The following is a 21,117-nucleotide window of genomic DNA, read 5'->3' as shown; positions in this document are numbered from 1 at the left end:
ACTGCTCCTTCAACTCCGCTACCTTCCCAGAAGATTGGAAACACGCTGAACTCACCGCCCTCCTGAAGAAACCCACAGCTGACCCCACCGAACTCAAAAACTACCGCCCCATCTCGCTTCTTCCATTCCCGGCCAAAGTCATCGAGAAAGCTGTCAACAACCAGCTCGCCGCCTTCCTCGAAGCCAACAAATCACTCGACCCCTCACAATCTGGCTTCCGAGCCAAACACAGCACTGAGACCGCCCTCATCGCAGCAACAGACGACATTCGAACTCTACTGGACAATGGAGACACAGTCGCCCTCATCCTCCTCGACCTCTCCGCAGCCTTCGACACGGTCTGTCATAGCACCCTTTTACAACGCCTCAGAAACATCGGAATCCAAGGAAAGGCACTGGAATGGATCACCTCGTTCCTCACCGGAAGAACCCAGAGAGTCCGCCTCCCACCATTCAAGTCCGAGGCCTCTGAAATCATCTGTGGCGTACCACAAGGATCCTCACTCAGTCCCACCCTCTTCAACGTATACATGAGCCCCCTCACGGCCATCGCCCGCCAACACAACCTCAACATCATCTCTTACGCGGATGACACTCAACTGATCCTATCTCTCACCAAGGACCCCAGCACCGCTAAAACTAACCTACACGAAGGAATGAAAGAAGTCGCCGAATGGATGAAACAAAGCCGTCTGAAACTGAACTCAGACAAAACAGAAGTCCTCATCTTAGGCAAATCCCCCTCTGCGTGGGACGACTCCTGGTGGCCGGAAGCCCTCGGAAATGCACCCATCCCGACAGACAACGCACGGAACCTTGGCGTCATCCTTGATTCTTCACTCTCAATGAACAGACAAGTCAGCGCCGTATCCTCTTCCTGCTTTAACATTCTTCGCATGCTCAGAAAAACATTTCGCTGGATCCCCTCCGAAACAAGGAAAACAGTCACCCACGCTCTAGTCACGAGCCGACTGGACTACGGAAACACCCTCTACGCAGGTACCACCGCCAAACTCCAGAAGAAACTACAACGAATCCAAAACGCCTCAGCCAGGCTCATATTAGACATCCCACGCAACGAACACATCTCTGGTCACCTTAAAGACCTCCACTGGCTACCCGTCAATAAGAGGATCACTTTCCGACTGCTTACCCACGCACACAAATCACTCTACGACATTGGACCAGATTGCCTCAACTCTCGACTGTCCTTCTACACCCCCTCCCGCCAACTTCGCTCTTCCAGCCAAGCCTTCGCCACTGTTCCTCGCATCAACAAGACCACCATGGGAGGCAGATCCTTCTCATACCTGGCTGCCAAAACATGGAACTCACTCCCCGCTTACCTTCGCCTCACCCAGAACCACCTAGCGTTCAGAAAGCAGCTTAAAACGTGGATTTTTGACAAATAATCCACCTCCCCTTCCTAAGCGCCTTGAAACCCTCTGGGTATGTAGTGCGCTATATAAATTTTTTGACTTGACTTGACTTGACTATGAGTGATGCTGTCCACCCTCCAGAAGTCACCACCAAGACCGCAGAAGGCAGTACTTGACTCGTTCCTTGAGAGGATGGGGTGGCTGCTACAGATGTTAAACCACTCCATCATCTGTCATCAACAAACGAGGTGTCGTAACAATGCACCTTTCACATGCTACACTTTTTATCTGTTGGCAGAGTGCTTATATCCACTAATGGTGTACCTTACATCTATATCTGTTGGCACAGTGCCTTGCATCTCTTTGGAGATCCCTGCACTGAACAACTCTGAATGTATTATTTATTTCAGCTCAAGCACACTCCTAGCAACTAGGGTCGGATCTTTGTCAACCCTCTTCCTTGACCAGCCTCTATCAGGGCCCATTCCTGGAACAAGCAGCCTTTCTGGCGGCAACAGAAAACCTAGCAGACTAGATGTTTGAACAAGATAGCTGGTGCCTCACTTGTGGGCCTGTGCATAGAGTGGGTGTTTTTATGCTGACTACACTCCTGTCTCAGCTCTATGAGGAACAAGGATTTTAAGTCAGGTGGTACTAGATTGTGATCGTACCAACCCAGTAATGGAGAGATTATATAATGTCGCTCTGCACAGTACTTTGACACTTGGCGTACCCTTCCTACATTGGGGAAGTGGTCTCCAGCTGGAATGTGTCAGAAAAGCAGACAGACTAGGGATCCAACTAGGCCTTGTGTGGTGTAGCTACTCGGTCAGCACCATCAGGCATAATTTGCTGATTGGTCTTTTTGTCTGCTGCACTCCCTGAGCTGCCCAGGACTGGTATTCAGAATCAGGTAGCACTATGCTGTGATCTTACCAGTCTGGCAGCAGCTCTACAAAGTTAATGCAGTCACAAAGTGAGCACAAAATGCCAATTCCCACTGAACATTAAGAGTCATATGCTGATATTGCTCTTACAAATTCAGCATGTCACTGCAATCGTGCTGCCATAGTGCTCTCCTACCTCTTGTAGAGGCCTCATGGTGCTTTCTGGTTGGTCGAGTAAGAAGCTACTCTGTTGTGTATGACCGCAGGGTTGGTAGAGGCGCATGCTGTAGACAGACCCTACTGAGGCCCTAATCTACAGTTGGGCGTTAACTTTGGGGGATAGTGCACCCAGCAGTAATAATGTTACTGCAATCAAGAGGTGATTTGAGAATTCGGGAGCAAATACATTTGGTAAAACATGCGCAAGAGCTGTCACTAGAGTAGGGCAGCCGTATGGTCCTCACTGATGGCCTCTCCTTGCCTCTGCTGTGGACGAAACCTTCCCATGTGCCCTGGTCTGAGCCACCATCTGGCCACAGCCTGCTGCAGCCCTGGTTCGATGGTTTGGAGCACAGGCTCCTTCCTGTGAAACAATCGTGCATCCATCATTGTTGAGAGGGACTTTTCACAGATACATGGGAAGGAAAGAGTGAGTGAGCATTATGAAAGACTCATTGAAGAAGGTATTTTATGGTGTACTACAATAAGTTTGATTTGTAAATATGTATTTGGACCTCACATACACTGTGGTACACTTTCTATATGTCATGCATTATCAGTGCAGAAAGCAAGCAATAATAAAAGCAAAACGTTCCATAAACACCGGAAAAACACTGTTACTGTTGTTTTTAATGGAGTGAAAATGGGTAACCACTGATAACCACTGTTTTTTTAAGGTATTGAAATCACTGGAAAACACTGAAAAAACACCACCAGAATTTACCAAAAATAGAAACTGAAAACAGGAAAGCCTACGTATAGACTATCTCTTCACTTCCCTTGAATTGACTCGAGACTCCCTGACGGCCACTATCTCCGATATCTCGCTGTCGGATCATGCGCACGTGGAATTTCTGTTACAAGATCCGCTGGCTTGTGCCACTCGGGAGCGGAGATGGGCCCTCCCTCCGAGCATCCTTCGGGACCCGGAGGATGTTGCCAGCATCCGCGACGCCATAGATTCGTACTTCGCCATTAACGATAATTCGGACACGCCCTTCCCGACGGTCTGGGATGCCTTTAAGGCCACCATTAGAGGCCACATCACCTCCCTGGCGGTGGCGCGAAGACGGGAGGCGTTTAAACTGGAAACCGATCTGGCCAGTGAGATCAAACAGGCGGAAACTCGGGACAGGGACTGTCCCTCGCAGGCGTCTAAGAGAACGCTCGCCAACCTCAGGGGGCAACTCCGAACGCTGCGCACCAACAAGGCGGAGCGCTCCCTGCTGGTGCTCAAACAACGATACTACGAGGGTGGGGACAAGGTAGGACGACTTCTAGCGGGTAGACTGCGGGCACGTACAGCTAGGGCTCACATAGCCAATGTAAGACGACAGGACGGCACTTGCGCCACCACTGAAAAGGCCAAGCAGGAGGCCTTCGTTGCTTATTATTCCTCCCTATATGCAGAGGAAGCTACCACGGCGGAGGCGCGGGAGGCCGTCCTTGCAGACTACGAGGGGTCTCCGCTGCCACCGGCTTGTGCGGCTGAATTGGAGGAACCCCTGCAGGAGGAGGAGATCTCTGCGGCCGTGAAGGACCTCCCCACTGGGAAAACTCCGGGACCTGATGGCCTGCCGCTGACCTTTTATCGCGTATTCCTGACCCAGCTTCGCCCGTACCTACTGCGACAATACCGCTCCTTCTCCGACACCTCTGGCCCGTCCCCTGATATGGGCCTGGCGGAAATCGCCTTGATCCCTAAGCCTGGGAAGGACCCCGACCTGTGCGCTTCCTATCGCCCTATCGCCCTCCTGAATACCGATCTGAAGATCTACACCAAAATTCTGGCCAAACGACTGGACCCGTATATGCCGGGGCTGATAAACCCGGAACAGGTGGGGTTCATTCGGGATCGACAGGGGGCTGACAACGTGCGCAGGTTGGCACATCTGGTGGGGAAGGTGCGGCACTTGGACATCCCGGCTTGTCTTCTCTCGCTTGACGTGGAGAAGGCCTTTGATCGGGTCGGCTGGGTCTTCTTGAGGGGGGTCCTCCAGAAATTTGGTATCGGTCCCAAAATGATCGCTAGAATCATGGCCCCTTATCTCGGACCGCAGGCCAGAATCAGGGTCAACGGCCAGCTGACGCCGCGGCTCTCGATCCACAGGGGCACGAGACAGGGGTGCCCGCTCTCGCCACTCTTGTTCGCCCCCGCGGTGAAACCGCTAGCGGCGCTGATAAGGCGTACCCCTAACATCCATGGAATACCCCACGGGGGACGTGACAACAAGGTGGCGCTATTTGCGGACGACCTGATCCTTACTCTTATGCGTCCTTGCGACTCCCTCCCAGTGGTACATGAGGTGCTTTGCCTATATGAACGGGCGTCCGGCCTTAAAATAAACCACACCAAATCCTGGGCGCTCAACCTCACCATCCCTGAAGAAGAGGTCCACTTCCTGAAAGGGGCTGTGCCTTACCAATGGGCGGAGAGCCACATCAAGTACTTGGGCCTCGATCTGACGCCCCATTTGGACTCTTGGTCCGCGCAGAACTGGACGGCATGCCGCAAAGAAGTCCTAGCAGACCTACGGAAATGGAAGCCCTTGATGGTCTCGTGGCTGGGGCGGCTCAACGCGGTTAAAATGTCGATTCTCCCCCGAATTCTTTATGTCTTCCAGTGTTTGCCCACTCCAATCCCGCTCCACTGCATTAGGAGTCTCCAGTGCGACCTCACGTCGTTCATCTGGGGTGGAAAACGCCCCCGGTTCTCCCAGAAGGTCCTTATGGAACCGAGGGATAGGGGCGGCCTCGCCTGTCTGAACCTCCCACACTATTACTGTGCAGCGCACCTCCGGTTCATAATAGAATGGGGTGCGCGTGAAAGCGACAAGCACTGGTTCCACATGGACCGGGCAGTCACGGGGCGCACTATCTGGGATCTACCCTGGTTGCCGCGAGTGGCGCGTTCCAGGAGTGCATACATGGTGGTCCCGACGAAAACGGTCCTGGATATCTGGGACAGGATAGCAGTGTCCAAAGGTCTCACCACGTTCCCGTCCCCGCACATTCCCATCGCTGGTAACCCGCATTTTCCCCCCGCAGCCCGGACCCGAGCATTTGAGAGCTGGACGCGCGGAGACTGCAGGGTCATAGGGGACCTCTTCCTTGGAGGATCGCCCAAATCGTGGAAGGACTGCAAGGAAGAATTCAGACTACCCTCGACTGCTGGCCTGCAATACGCCCAGCTGCGCCATTGGACTATGGGAGACGACATGTACCGAGCGGCCACCAGGGCCTACACGCCCTTTGAGAAATTGGCACGTTCCCTAGGGGGGCTGAAGAGGCTTATCTCCCAAATATATAACATACTACAGCATCCCACCTCACCACCCACTCACCCCTATCAGAGGCAATGGCAGTCGGCAGCGGGCGTCAACATAGAGCCCTCCCAATGGGCCAGGCTGTGGAACGATATTCCCAAAATCTACCGCAGCATCCCCCAGAGGGAAAATGCCTACAAGATGCTCACGCAATGGTACTATACCCCTTTGAGACTTAGCAACATGTTCCCTACCACCTCGCCGCTGTGCTGGAGGTGTGGAACTGCGACTGGTGACTTTGTGAATATCTGGTGGACGTGCCCTACTCTAGCTGTCTTCTGGAAGGAGGTACTCAGTCACATCAAAAGGGTGCTGGGCTTCCCCCTGCCTGAGGAGGTGTGCACGCTATTGCTAGGCATTCGACCCCTCGCGCTTAGGGCCCTCACGCGCAGCGACTGGATCCTCACGCTCCAAATGCTAGGCGCAGCCAAGCAACTCATCGCTTTGTACTGGAAGCGGGCAGAAGCGCCGCCAATAGCCTCCTGGTTTGTGCGCCTTTGGCAGGTCCTTGCTATGGAAATGCTTACGGCGCGGATACAAGCGAGAGACGCACGTTTCAAAGCAGTGTGGGAACCCCTTGTGCGCCACCTATGCTCCATCAGTTATGCGCGCCACATGCCTCCTAGGCTTCGTGCATTACACCTATTTGATGACGCCCTTATTCCAGCCGACCCAAGCAGATTATGCCCTTAACTGACCTCCCCAGTGCAGGCGCTGTTGCACCCCGTTGGGCCTTTAAATCTGTGACACTACAGTTAGCAGTTCTATGTGCGCCTCCCTCGTGCAGCAGCATGACACCTGCGCGTAGCCAACCTTTACAAACATCACCCCTAAGCCACGTGGCCGGCCCCCTCAGCGGGGTTGTAAGCAGGGCGCTGTGTTAATCCTTCTTCCCCGCCCCGGTTGGTATGCTCCTATGAGCTCTTCTATGCGCGGGCGGCCTCAGCACGAGGTTGTAGGCTTATCGCTGTGTTCACAATAAAAACAGATTTGAACAAAAATTATATTCCAGCTGCCCAAAGTTTTCGTTTTGGCTCCCACGTCTGCCTAGTTGTCATGTTTGTTTCAGTATTGCCGTTTGGGTACTATTTGGATTTTAAAGTAATGGATTTTCAGGGAAGTTACCACTGGTATCTCTTTGCCACTTTATGCTTTCAGGAATTGTCTGAGGCCGATGGGGTTTTACCATTGGGCATAAGCTTTCCGTTAAGACTCACCACACGCTTGGATCCGTCTTACCTGCACAATTTGGCTACGTATCAAGTGTCGGACTGTGTCATTCCAAGATAAAATTGTTGGTATAATATGGTATAACATGGGTTTCGAAAATGTCTTAACGTGCAAACGAGTACATTTGAATAACCATATGGCACAGTAGAAAGGCCAATATATTGCTGTAGTATGTTTTGGGGCAAACTCTAAGAACATGAAATCCTATCAGAAATCCTATCCAATCACCCAGCATGCCTCCACATCCTTGTGTTTGTTTATACCACTACGTTTACAGTGGATCACCAACTTTTCCTCACAACACCACCTTTTCCTTGTGATGAGTCAAAGTAAATGTCACAATACCATTCAACAGGAACTCACTGAATGTCATATATTTTCTTTGCTTACAGTAACCCCTGAAGAAGGGTCAATGAGCCCAAAATGCATTGAGGGTTGTTTTAATTTGTAAAGAAACAAGATACTGCACGATTCTCTACAGACTCCATGAATGTGATGTTAGAACATTTGTGAACAATTTTGTGAAGCCAAGAAAAATACAAATTTGCAAACAACTTTGGTCTCTACATTGTGTTTAATATTTTCAATTTCAAGCAATGTTATAGTATAAAATCTGAAGTGTCTTGGATTTTTTTTATTGAAAGAAGTTAAGGGTTTTACCATTTAGCCCTAGAGCGCAAAAGTGCACTTAACATCCAGAGTAGTTGTTCTGGTCTCTTTAATCTATTAAGTGGCAGGGACAGGGTGGAGCACTGCCAGCTTTGTGCGCAGGAAATACGTTGAAGTTTGTATACATCGTGTTTAATTTTATCGTGTGCATCACTATTTACTCCTTCTTATACTGTTCTATAATGTCATGCACTGAGCTACAGAGAATGGCTTATTTTTTTCATAGATAATAACGCACCCAAACAGGCCATCATACAAACACAATCTTACTCAGGGGCAATATGAAGAATTAATATCATCTCCTAATTAATAGAGCATTTTCTATGCACTCCAATTTGCAACTTTTTTGCCCTTTCATCACAGGAAAATATTGTTTCCTGCAGTTCTACAAATTCAAAAAGGTTAAAGTATAGGATCTTTTGTATGTACCTAGGGGCAGGACTGCATACAGGGCAATGTTCCGCCGCACGTCTAGGATGGAGGGCATAGGCTCGATGTCTGTTGCTCGCAGTATGGTGCCCAGGTAGCTGAAGTCACCTGTAAAAGAATGGAAAGCAGTTGAGAAATAATCTGGAGTCATGCTGGTGCTGGGAAAAAACACAAATACACTAGAAACTCATGAATAGGTACTGAGAGAAGAAAACACAGGACCGGTTTGGGCGCTGGGCCGTAAATTCAATGTACATCAAAGAAACAATCATATTTTTGCACAATGAGGGAGATATGTGCAGAGTGAAATTCCCATGTGCACCATACAATTATGAGCGGCTGGCGTTCCAAAACCTTGATTTCCTTATTACAGTAAAACTGGGAAGAATTTAAGCTCCCAGACGTTTTGCCCAGTAAAACGACTTCAGTGACTGGACTGCAGTGCAGCCCCAGTCTCCTGCCTGATCCAAGAGCGATGCCTCAGAGAGTATGCAAAGTTCCCTCCTGTCTGATCATTTGTCCCCTTCCTTACCCATCCTCCTAATACCCATTCTCCCCGCCCCACAGACGACTCCTGTATACATTTTCCACCTACACACAGAAAGTGGTAAATGTCTCGGTCTCTACCCACAGAATAGAGAATTTTGGCAGGTAGATAAAGTTTGGCACAATTATTTCCCATTCTGTGGCTTACCTCCTATATGTTATAATTGACGGGAGTTACAACACATGTGTGGAGTTTCCATCCTGCGAGTTCTGTGCAATCTCACAATCGGGGTTTAACATTTGCCTTATAATCTTGCAGTTCAGAGGGATGCTCTGTCTCTGGTGGTTGTGGGCACTATGGGCACTGTGTTGCAGGCCATGCAGAATGCCTGTGTTTACTATGATGTGTGTGTGTGTCGGCGTGTACGGGCACATGTGTGTTTTTCTTTCTAATGTGTTCCTTTGTGTCTGGTTGGCATCTCAGGGTGGACACCATAAGTTGAAATGATGGGGCAATCGGTTATAAGATATATCTGTACTGTGTTTGATGTAGTTGAGATGATTGGTCTAATGTGATTCTTGGTGATAAGTGATGACGTCTTTTGCAAGTTCTATTTTGTTGCTAGACACCCCACAGATATGGGTGTTACAAAATGCTCATAACACAGCATATTTTAACTTCACTACTTGCCCATGTCAACAAGTCTCATACTTTTAGGGTTACATTTTATGTCGCTGGTTAGTGTCAAGCTTAAACTCGCCATAAAATTGCCTCCTGAAAGCCATCCTTCCCCTTCAGTCCTGTATCCACAGGAGTAGGGGGAAAAGGATCGGGCGGAAGCGGGGGGGGCAAGATATTACCATCACTTCTCATTGCAGCTGGTGTACTAACTGCATGTTCTTCTCAGTAGGCCGCTGTACTTGACAAATAATGTAAGGTTAAGATGAGGTGTACCTTCTTTAAATTTGATATATTTGTTACACTTTGTCAACTGGTTACAGCAGGGGTCTCCAGACGTTTTTGTATGGAGAGCTACTTTTGATCATTGAAAATCATTGTGAGCTACTAAAGGCTAAGCAACTTATGCATTGTACCAGGCACCCTAACGCCCAGCTTCATTGACTTTAAGCCTAATGTCCATAGAACTAGATACTGTGGTTTGAACAAAATTCTTTGACTAGGGGCACTATGAGAGAACAGTCGATGAGAGTGTGGTCTTTGGGGATGTATGAACATGTGTGCGTATGAATGGGTTAAATGTATATGGGTGACTGAGAGCCTATGTAGTATGTGCTTGTGGAACTGGAATACCTTTCGTCATATGTGGCACTGTTACATGTATAATAACATTCTGCAAAAATGTTCATGATATGGAAAAATGTTCTTCATTTTAAATTTCTCTGACTGAAAATAATGACTGTATTTATCAGTTATGAATATGATGCAGTGTCTGCCAGCCACTGGGAGAAAGATGCCTGATGGGTGTAAAGGCGACACTTTGAAATAGGAGGAAATTAAAATGAAGTGTTAACTTTATGGATTCCTTAAAACTCATCATTTACATTCAATTCCATTTCCACATGTCACACTTACAAACACCAGGCATCTTGATGCCCATGGCCTGTAGACAAGGTGCCATATTTATAACTGTGTCTAACCTCTTCAAATGGGAGGAGTTTAAAGTGAAGAAACATGCTTCCAAAACATTAAGATGTAATTGGCTTAATTGAAAGTCAAGAAAAACAATAAGACTTAATGTTTCCTAGAAATAGTTTTCTTCACTTTAAATTTCTCCCATTTAAAAAAGTGGGCTTTATCCTCATAGATGCTATTAAACATTCCTCCCCAGTGCTGCGCTGTCCATTGGAACTAGTGCTGAATGGACGTCCAATGGTCGTGCGCAGCACTGGGGAGGTAGTGCTGCCGTCGGCCACTGCACCGAGGCAGCACTTAAGGGGTTATTTTTCAGTTATAAATATGGCTCATTTTTGTAAATGTGACACTTTAGAAAGGGCAAAAATTTAAAGTGAAGGTTTAACTTAAACATCAAGGCAATGTTTCATTTAATTTTCAACCATGTAAAAGCATTCAGAAACATATTTGTTTTTCTCACACTCCAATAATGAGTTGGGAAGGACTTACGTAAGAGTTCAATACCTCAGTGCGTCATGTTCTTCACCTCTGTGGCCTGGGTCATAAATCTGACGTCAGTACTGCTCATTATCAGGCCATGCTATGTACAGCTTGAAAAAAAAGTATATATAATAGACGCCCTTTCCTTAACTTAAAAAGAAAAATGTGACCCTGTGCTTTTTAAAATTGAAATTAAGGCTGTGAGCTACTCTGAAGGTATCAACTAGCTACTGGTAGCTTGCGATTGACTGGTTGGAGACACATGGTGTGTATTTATAGTGTTGTCTATGGTGGTAGTAATGGCGGTGGTGACAATGATGGTGGTGATTGTAGAGGTGATGGTGGTGGTGCTAATGGTGGTGGTGGTGTTGGCAAAGGCGGTGGCTCCAACAGCAGAAGAATTGATGGTGGTGATAGCATTATTAGACGTGACAATGTAATACTGATAGAGTGGGAGTAGTGCTGGCTGTGGTCGAAGTATTACTTGTGGAGGAGATGCTGTAGTTGTAGTAAATAATGATAGTATTGTGGTTAGTGGGGGCAATAGCGGCAGTAGCAAATCAAATTTCAAAGCTTTATTCGACAGCATGTCATAAAAGCAGTTATACATCCCACACTACACAATAATTACTACAATGTTAAATTCATTATTTTTAAAAAAACTCATTAAACCATAATGCTGTCATGTTCCAAATAAAAAAACAATTTATACATGATAATTAAAAACAGTTCAATAAAACATGAATTTTTAAAAGTTGATCTACAATAAGCGGTGTCAGTTAATTAATTGGACAGTATATAACTGTTGTAAAGTGCGGGTGCGTATAGTCCATGCCCAACCTAAAAATTTTGCAACGGCAATCGCCATGCAGGGTGTACAATCTGATTCCAGCACTCTTAACGCCTCTATGTACCTACGTGTACCTAAGTTTAAACACACAGGTTTTATCCACTTCCGTCGAGGACTTACATAAATGGGACGAACAAACAGTAGATGAGCAATATTCTCAATCAAGTCTTTACAGTGGAGGCATTTGTCGTCCTGAATAGCTGACTATTTGCGGGTAAATGCCTTTAAAGGAAGGGTCCCGGTTCTGAATTGAAAATATAATTTTCTATCAAACGGCCTTTCAATAATGTCCCAGTAAGGCTCACAAGATGGTAAGGGTTTGATATCCAGAAAGCGTCCTGTTAAATTAGTGTTGGATCCTATACTATAAGCAGTCGACCATACCATTTCCCAATATATTTTTTTTCAGTATTGCCTTTGATGGAAAGCTTTCGGCATTGGGAGTGTTCCATAGGTGGTCTAGTTCCAGCTTAATTAGCAAACCTCTTATTTCCTTTCCCCACGGGATCGAATGGAAGCGATCTGCCTTGGTGATGTCCTTCCGGGCAGTGGCATAATGCACTAGTTCAGGGGTAGTCATAATGCGTCTCCAGTATAATAAGGGTCGCAGCCGTGCCACGTCCTCAATGTTCTTCCTGCCAAGGTCGTATGCCAGTGAAACGGTAGGGGTACTTTGGGGAACCCCAACAAGACGGCGTAGAAACCTGTTTTCCGCCAGTTTTAGTTGTTTCAAATTAGATGTGACAGGGCTTACCGTGTGGACACTGAACGTTGTGCTTGGTGGGAATATACGCCCCTGTTACCTACTACCTTTACCTCTCAACAGCCGCCGGATCCCGGATGGACAGAGGAACACGAATCCTATTGGACCCAACCGACTGAGGACGGCGGCCCCTTTAACTCTGCACCCTGGAAGGACGGCGCCCTGCCCCTCACACACCCGGAAGGAAGTTTAAAGGTGAGCTCCGAGGCGGAGAAGACGGACAGCGATCCCCCGGAGGAAGCGGAATCAAGAGACGTGAACGCTGGAGAACCGCGAGAGGAAGGAAGAAGACGAGGCGACGGGAATCCCGGACCAGAGACGAAGCCAGGATGCCAACGATACCACGATTCGCCCCGCCACGCACCCACTGGAGGGGCGTGGCTACAACAGGTACGGGGCCGTGTAGCGGGTTGGGTGGCTCAACGGGTCCAACCTACGGATTGAGAGTGCTGTCCCCCTCCTCCCTTCCATACCCCCTTCCCTCACGAGCACTACCTGTCACTAGTGTACCGAGTTCGCACCCGCACTGGTTTCCCTCACTCCCGGCCCTCCGTTGTCAGCATGTAATATGGCTATCTGACGAGGTCTCTCTCTTTCCCTTCTTGCATATCCCGGAGCCAGAGACGAGAAGGAGACGAAGACAGCCCGGTGGATATCCTGTGACGCAAACTGGATATCACGAGGAAACCCCCATTTGACTCTGCAGCGTTTGCCTGTGAAAAAAAAACGAGTAGACAAAGACGCAGTTACATAAAAATAAAACCTTCTTTACGTTTCCTGATAAAAGACTCTGTTTCTTCCTTAAAGACTGCCCCCTGGGAGACCGAAGGATCCCCCGAACGTAGCATAGCCGATCCCCCCCTGGGACATTGGAGAATCCCCAAAGTTCCGAGCCGTATAAAGAGGCACTAATCACCTTCATGTTGTAAATTTCTAAAGCAGGGGTGATTGGCTTAGTCAATGCGGCTTTATGTTTAAGGGCCACTACACCCGCCAGCTGATGGAATTTTAAAGCCATGTCAATGTGGTTTTTCCAACTCATATTACACTGAAGGGATATTCCTAGATTCTTGAAAGCCTCAACCTGTTCTAGGGGAGTACCGTTAAAGTTAATTGAACCCTTAAATGTGTTCCGCTGGTTCAAACACATGAACTTGGTTTTGGAGGTGTTTATCTCAAGACCACGTGTTTGACAGAACTCACCGAAAGCGTTAACTGCCTTCTGAAGCCCACTCGGGGTTCGAGAAACTATCAGCGTGTCGTCCGCAAACATGAGGGCTGGCACGTGTGCCCCTGCTAGAACAGGAGCATCGGTGGGAGAACGGCTTAGACGGTCTACAATACCATTGATGTAAATTGAAAACAGTGTGGGTGCCAGAACACACCCCTGCCGAACCCCACGTTCGCCAGGAAAGGTGTCCGTCACCTCACCCTGAGCCCCACACCTGATTCTAGCATAATTGTTCTCATGCAAGCGGACAAAAAGCGTCAGCAATTCCGGGGCCAACCCAGCTTCGGCGAGTACCCTCCAAAGTTTAGAACGAGGAACTAGATCAAAAGCTGATTTTAAATCTACGAAAACAGCGTAAAGAGTCCCATTAGTTAGCATCACATTCCTCCAGTATAGAGCTATGAAAAAAAAACATGGTCAACTGAACTTGTACAGGGACGGAAACCAGCTTGATAAGGGGATAAAATATCTTTTTCTACTATCCAAGTTTGCAGTTTGTTTTGCACTAATCGACCTATTAACCTTTGGGCAGAGTCTATAAGACTGATAGGTCTATAATTGCTAGGTAGTGATTTGTCTCCCTTTTTAAAAACTGGAATTATTTCTGCACCCTTCCATGAGGTCGGTATTGGTGCACCCCTAGCCACAGAGTTAGCTAGCCACTCAAAGTACTGACACCAAGATAATCGATCACATAAAAACACATCAGCAGGTATGCCATCCATTCCTGGGGCTCGGCCCCCTATCACGCAGTCTAGCGCTATACTAACATCTTTTTTTGTGAATAACTGACATTGATAGAAAACTGTAGGGGGTAGTATACACTCTCCTTCCGCTAGGTCACGGGCGTATTGTGGTTTGAAGAAGTCTACCCACTGGTTTTTTGCAACATTATTTTGCTGGGGTTGTGCTATTCCCCCTCTGTCCCAATTGACCACGCCCCAAAATTGACTTTGATTCTTTTCAGCACAGGCGGATTTAAGATCATGCCAGTGAGCCTCATCCCACTGTTTCCTGGCCTCTTTTTGTGCCTTCCTATATATGTCCCTCACCTTTCTCATACCTAGGATGTTCTTGTTTCTAAGTTCGGTGCTGAGATTCTGGCGGGCTACTCTACAGGACTTATCGTACCATCCCATTTTGGGTAATTTTTTATGATCATTGTCTAGTTTTGTGGGCTTCTTGAAAATCTCCTGGAGCTGGGCAAAAAACTTCGTATGAGCCTCAAGCATAATTTCAGGAAAGTTTTGATTTGTGGTATGTGAATTTATCTTACCCACTTCATCCACCAAATTTGTTGAGATCCTCCAACCTCTCTGTGTTCTCAATTAGTCTGCCCCATTTTATGTGGCGCTGGTTATTCGAGGCTACAATATCTAAGGTGACTTTGCCACCCCCATGATTTGGTTCTCTTAACCCCATGTTTGCTTTGAAGACCATACAGAGAGGGTTGTGGTCAATCTCCATCCTATTTTTTACGACTATATCAGTCAACCTGTGACATTCTCTAATGTCTACCAAGAAGTAATCTATTCGGCTAGAGAACCTACCATTATCGAGTGTTTTGTCCCCCTGGCGATCTGACGGGGTACGTCCGTTGGCTGCTCTGAGTCCTCTTGCTAGACATAAAGCCTTCAGTTGGATGGCCACCGCTGTCCATCTTCTGACTACGGGTAATTCTAGCTGGGGGACACCCCACTTGCTATCCTCCTGTTCTGCTAGGATTTGGTCTTCTTGGCCAAGCGGTTCAAATGTGGTGTTGACATCATCCCCCACAATAAAAGACAACTGTGTTGGGAGTGCCTCGAGCTCAAGGTCAAGAGCGGTGATTACTTCTGATATTTGACCTCCCGCTACTCCCCTGGCATAAATGTTGAAAATAACCACCACCTGTCCGTTAGCCCATGTGAGGTTAACTGACAAAATATCATTTGATGGAGAACTCCTTTGCTGGATTCTACAGCATAATGTATGGCGGATCCAGATTATAAGGCCCCCTGATGGGCGACCCTTTGGATTTTTTGTAGCTGGGATTTGGAAATTAAGAAACCCTAGATGATGTACTGGGGTCAATGACCAAGTTTCCTGGAACAGTAGGATATCAAATTGGTCTATGCAGTTACACCATTCTGGTGATGTCAACTTGTTGGTAATACCGGCAATGTTCCAGGAAAGAAAAGACAAACCTGCTTCATCTGCTGCTAAGCATAAGGGGGCCTGAGTTAATAATATGCCTTGGGTTTTATCCTCCAGCCCTGGGTCTGGTTCTATATTAATACGATGATGACCTAATGGTTCGGGTGAAGGTGCTTCTGGACCAGGAACAAAACATGTTTCTATCAAGGTGGGGACAGACTGTTGCTCGGAGTATTTTTCCTCCTTTCTATTTACTAGAAAAATTGGATCATCCACCCTTTTCCCTTGGGTCGTGAAAGTAAAATTTATAAGACCAACCCCCTCGCCTATGGGAATATACGTACTATTTAGCTCAGCTGGGTAATTGAACACTACACTGTCTGCCCTCTCAAGTCAATCACATTCATTCAAGTCTGACAGTGCCGCAAATCTATTTTCAAGACTGATACCACATTCGCTGGATTGGGCACCCCTACCCCACTTATTTGGCACCGAGTTCCACTTAGTCCTCAATATACTTAGATTCACTGTACTACCTCTACGATAGAAAAAGTCTAGAGTTAGCGGGATGATGTCAGTGGTCCTGTGTTGTGGGGGAAATATGTTTCTCAAGACATCAGGGACTACTTCTGGACTTAAAAAATGCAGAACGACGCAATCTCCTTTGAATTTTTTCACACTGTTCCCTATCCAGTCCACCCTTCTTGTCATATTAATTTCCCCAGCTAACTGCTGTTTACCCCATGGGGATATCATCATGTTATTAGATAACCAGTGGAATGCTTTGCTGATCAAGGAAGATGTAGATTCCACTTGACCCGGCTTTAAAGGAGGTACATTAGCCAGGACCAGAACAAGGGGGGAAGCCTCTACAATGAGTTGGACCGGTCCTTTCTCTAAACCCGTCACAGTGGATTTTGATGGGAGGTCTTCATTGACTGTTTCCTGGACATCTATAACTACTAGGTGCTGAATAGGGGGAGGATTTGATACCACTTTATCCCTACCCCCTAGCCCATTCCCAAGAACATTCACAGTTGGTTCAACTCTGTTTGAAACTAGATTTGGTATATTGCCCACCTCCTCCACTGTCTTGTTTATGAGTCCCCCTAACCTGTTAACCTCTGCTGTTAGCTGGTCGATTTTGGCTACCAATGGTTTAATAATGCATTTGATCTTTGAATCAATCATACTCACTAGCTTTTTAATTTGATCATCCTCCAATATCTCCTTCCCACCATACTCCCCATTTGCCTCTTTAGTAGCCATATTTTTGGGTGGAGAGGCTGTCCATTTCCTGCTAGAGCGTAACCCACCACGTTTACTCTGACCTTGTCTGCATGCTCTGACTGCTCTAGTTGTAGGCACAGACACAGGGGAGGTGGAATTATCTTCTATCGTGTTTGACTGATCTACGGAATCATTGTCTAGGTCAACAACAGTAGGTATATTTTGGTCAGAATTGTCATCTGGGGGAAACTCAATATCTGGGGCATCGCTGCTATGCACCTGTATCGGGACTTCTACCAGGATGGGTTCTGGCAGAGAGCTCTGTGTAGGGGTAATGGGTGGAGAACTCAAGCCCAGCGATATCCTTCTCGTGCTATTGATTTTACTCACAACCTGCACTAGGTAATTGTCCATGGTATTCGATACAGAAGAAGACTTTTGCTTGGACATGTTACACGCAGTGAGATGATAGCACGCTAGCACTCGGTAACCCTAGGGCAAACAATGAAAAGAGGTTACCAATAGAACGAGAGCACAGAGCTTCCACAAAGAATATTGACGACAGAATATCTCATTAGAGGGATACCACAGATGGCACACGGCAGCAACAGACAAGGATCCGGGCCCAGCCCAGTCACGGTCAGTCTCAGACTGTCTGGGCTTCGTCCGGGCGCTCCCGCGACGAGGGGCTGAGCTTCAATTTGAAGCGCCTTCTGGCGCGTAGTGGTGGGCGGCGGCGGCTTCCTGCCGCAGGTGTGGCTGGTCCTGGTGGTCCCCTCCCGTACTGCATCCGTGCAGCTGACACAGGGCAAACGGCGGCAGGGGGAGACCACGGGCCGACAAATGCTGGAGCTGGAGCTGGACGCGGTACAACAATGGCCCAAAGAGTTCTGCTGCGTGACCAGGAAAGGCAACACCCGGTGAGTTTAGGGAATGAAACCATGTAAAAGCATTCAGAAACATATTTGTTTTTCTCACACTCCAATAATGAGTTGGGAAGGACTTACGTAAGAGTTCAATACCTCAGTGCGTCATGTTTTCACCTCTGTGGCCTGGGTCATAAATCTGACGTCAGTACTGCTCATTATCAGGCCATGCTATGTACAGCTTGAAAAAAAAGTATATATAATAGACGCCCTTTCCTTAACTTAAAAAGAAAAATGTGACCCTGTGCTTTTTAAAATTGAAATTAAGGCTGTGAGCTACTCTGAAGGTATCAACTAGCTACTGGTAGCTTGTGATTGACTGGTTGGAGACACATGGTGTGTATATATAGTGTTGTCTATGGTGGTAGTAATCGCGGTGGTGACAATGATGGTGGTGATTGTAGAGGTGATGGTGGTGGTGGTGGTGTTGGCAAAGGCGGTGGCTCCAACAGCAGAAGAATTAATGGTGGTGAATGCATTATTAGACGTGACAATGTAATACTGATAGAGTGGGAGTAGTGCTGGCTGTGGTCGAAGTATTACTTGTGGAGGAGATGCTGTAGTTGTAGTAAATAATGATAGTATTGTGGTTAGTGGTGGCAATAGCTGCAGTAGCAATAGCATGATGATGGGGATATTGATGAGTTGAAAAAGTGTAAGTAAAGGTAATAATAGTGGTCATGATGATGGAGCTAGTGGTGTGATGGTAGAAGAAGTGGTTTGTAGTGATGTTTTAGTGGAGGTGGTACTGGTGAAGGTAGTAGCAATGGTGGTAATAGTGGAGAACATGGTAGTAGTGGAAACAATGTTGTGTGTGATGGCAATGGTGGTAAAAGAGGTAGGTGGTGGTAGTGAATATGGCTGCAGTATTGGTTGCAATAGTGTAGGCTGTGATAGTGGGGGTAATGGTAGTGTCTATTGTAGTGGGGTGATATTATTAGTGGTGGTGGTATTGTTGTGGTGGTGATTGTGAAAACTGCGTAGTGATAACGGCATTGATGGCAGTGGTGAAAGTAGTGTGATGGTGATGATATGGTAGTAGTACTTAAGGTGTTGATAGTGGGGACAGTGGTGATAGTGGTAATGAAAATGGTTATGATGGTGTTGGTGATGGTGTAGATATGGTTGCAGTGGTTGAAGTGGTAACGGTGGAACTTGAGGTAACAGTTGTAATGATGGCAATACTCTGTGATAGGGGTAATACAGATTAGTGTAATTGTAATTGGATTTATATAGCGCTTACTACCCCTGATGACACATCAAAGCAGTTTTTGGCTAGTAGAACACTCTTCTGAGACACAAAAAGTATTAGTGGTGGATTAGTATAGGGAAATATGAAATTAATTTGAGTGGTGGACATGTTAGTGATGGAGCAAGGATTCAAGAAAACAAAACTTGCTCGGAGCAATCTCTCATTAACAGTACTAATTATTAGAAATAGTAAAGAAAACGAAATTAATATACATGCACAACATTTACATATGGGATAAGAGGTTTACGCATGCTTAACTAATGAAAATAGAAAGCAACGCAAGTAAAACCTGCTTTAAACTGTAAAACTGTTTTGCTCATGTGCCAATTAAAATTACATAGATAGTAACATGACTAATCCGTTTTGAGAGGGAAAACTCGCACGCATGCGCAGAAATTACTAACATTAGGTCTTGAGGCACCGCGTGCCTGGCATATGCTTGCCTGAATTTAAAGAGAACTGTCGCTGCTAATGCTAACGAAGAAGAATATTCCATGGGATAGAGTAGAAGTGGATGGTGAACAATGAAAATCATTTATTTGAGAAATTAACTTCTATTTATGATTCCTTTATTAATAGTGTACATGTGGGCCTCATGTGCCATACAAGAGAAAAAGATGGCGATGAAAATGGATGCGAGCTAGACATCCGCAGCGTAATAGTGATGCGACCCGTTGACCGTGTCACTGACAGGCTGCCAAGAGCCAAAGACAAAAGGATGTGTGAAAACTCTTCTCGACTGTGGAATTGTATTGAAATATGTTTTTAATTGTAACAAATACATGCGAAAGGAAGTGAGACAGAATATTAAATGAGCTAAAGGGGGTGGGTTTGTTAGACAAAAGAGTTTATTAAGAAATTAAACATGATAGCATGAGGTGATGACAACTCCCATATCCCTGCCCAATCAGAGTTCGTATTTCATCAAGATTTGTAACTTTTGAGGGTGGGTAATGCAGAAATGAAGGCTATAACTAGGGTGACTCAAATTTTATGGCATGGCATGCATGTAAGCGAGGCGAGGCAAGCACAAGTGCAAGCGAGAGAGGCAAGAACTTCTGCTGCTGAGAAAAGAGAGAACAGACTGGGAAGATTCACCTTTGAAAGCCACTTGATTAGAAAGAAGATTCCAGAAGAATATCGAGGAGGGAGAGAGTGTAAGTGAGGGATGCGCTCCGGTGCATCGGGTCTGTAGAGAAGTTTAGTAAGTATTACCTTGTCCTGAGCCTGTCCTATAGTCTTTGTTGCCTGAGTCTTAATCAGGAGACCACCAGCAGCCCTTTTTGGCCAGAGAGTTGGGTTTCCATAATCACCTATGGGTAATTATTATTCTGTCTCAAGTTTGCATATCTTTGCAAATGTATGATTTATTATGCCTTCTGTTTCTTTATCTATCCACTTTTAATGCATCGATTTTGTTGAATTAGTCTGTGAATTAAATGTACATTGCTAAATGAATTTTCTCTACCATGAAAAATTGATGGTGTTTGCACTGTGAAATTGTAATAATGAGCGTTCATTTGAGACTGAGATTAGATACATTTTATTGAATCTTACCCAGAGTCTGTTGAGTGTTGACTGTGAAGATTAGTTAGACACTGATTACAATTTTATCAGGTGTGATACTGAAGCTCGTGTGAGTCAACTAATCAAGATCACAGTGAATTACAAAACTTGACCACCAGCAAAACAGCCAGGAAAGTTGAATGTGTATATGGGCCCATTTAATTTTTCGTTTGATTGTGAGATGTTCGTCCCTGGCTTTCGGCTGGATCATTAGTTGGATTGAAAAGGATAGTGGAGGGATAGACAAGGGAGGGGTCTAAAAAGTCTTTATTTGGAGATCATAGCAAAGAGAGGAGGTTTGGGATGAGTAAAGTAGAGATGGAGGAGGGAAGTCTCTCTAGAACTGAATTAAGGAGAGAGATGGGGTATCCGAAGAGTCTAGGAAGGATACATGACCGGAGGGT

General features: G+C 46.4%; 1 protein-coding gene across 2 annotated transcripts in view; it reads right to left on the bottom strand.

Annotated features, from left to right (window-relative positions):
- LOC147703193 (dynein regulatory complex subunit 11-like) overlaps positions 1-21,117 on the bottom strand; it is a 404,962-nt gene that overhangs the window by 46,736 nt on the left and 337,109 nt on the right. For both annotated transcript variants that reach the window (XM_086931729.1, XM_086931728.1), the window contains one exon: positions 8,140-8,247. In XM_086931729.1, the coding sequence (XP_086787855.1) occupies positions 8,140-8,247 (108 nt within the window). The remainder of the gene's footprint in view (positions 1-8,139; positions 8,248-21,117) is intronic.

This window comes from Lissotriton vulgaris, chromosome 7 (genome assembly GCF_964263255.1).
Source record: "Lissotriton vulgaris chromosome 7, aLisVul1.2, whole genome shotgun sequence".
In the NCBI taxonomy this organism is placed as follows: domain Eukaryota; kingdom Metazoa; phylum Chordata; class Amphibia; order Caudata; family Salamandridae; genus Lissotriton; species Lissotriton vulgaris.
Note: the sequence above shows the minus strand (reverse complement) of the source record. Positions and strands in the feature narration are given on the sequence as shown.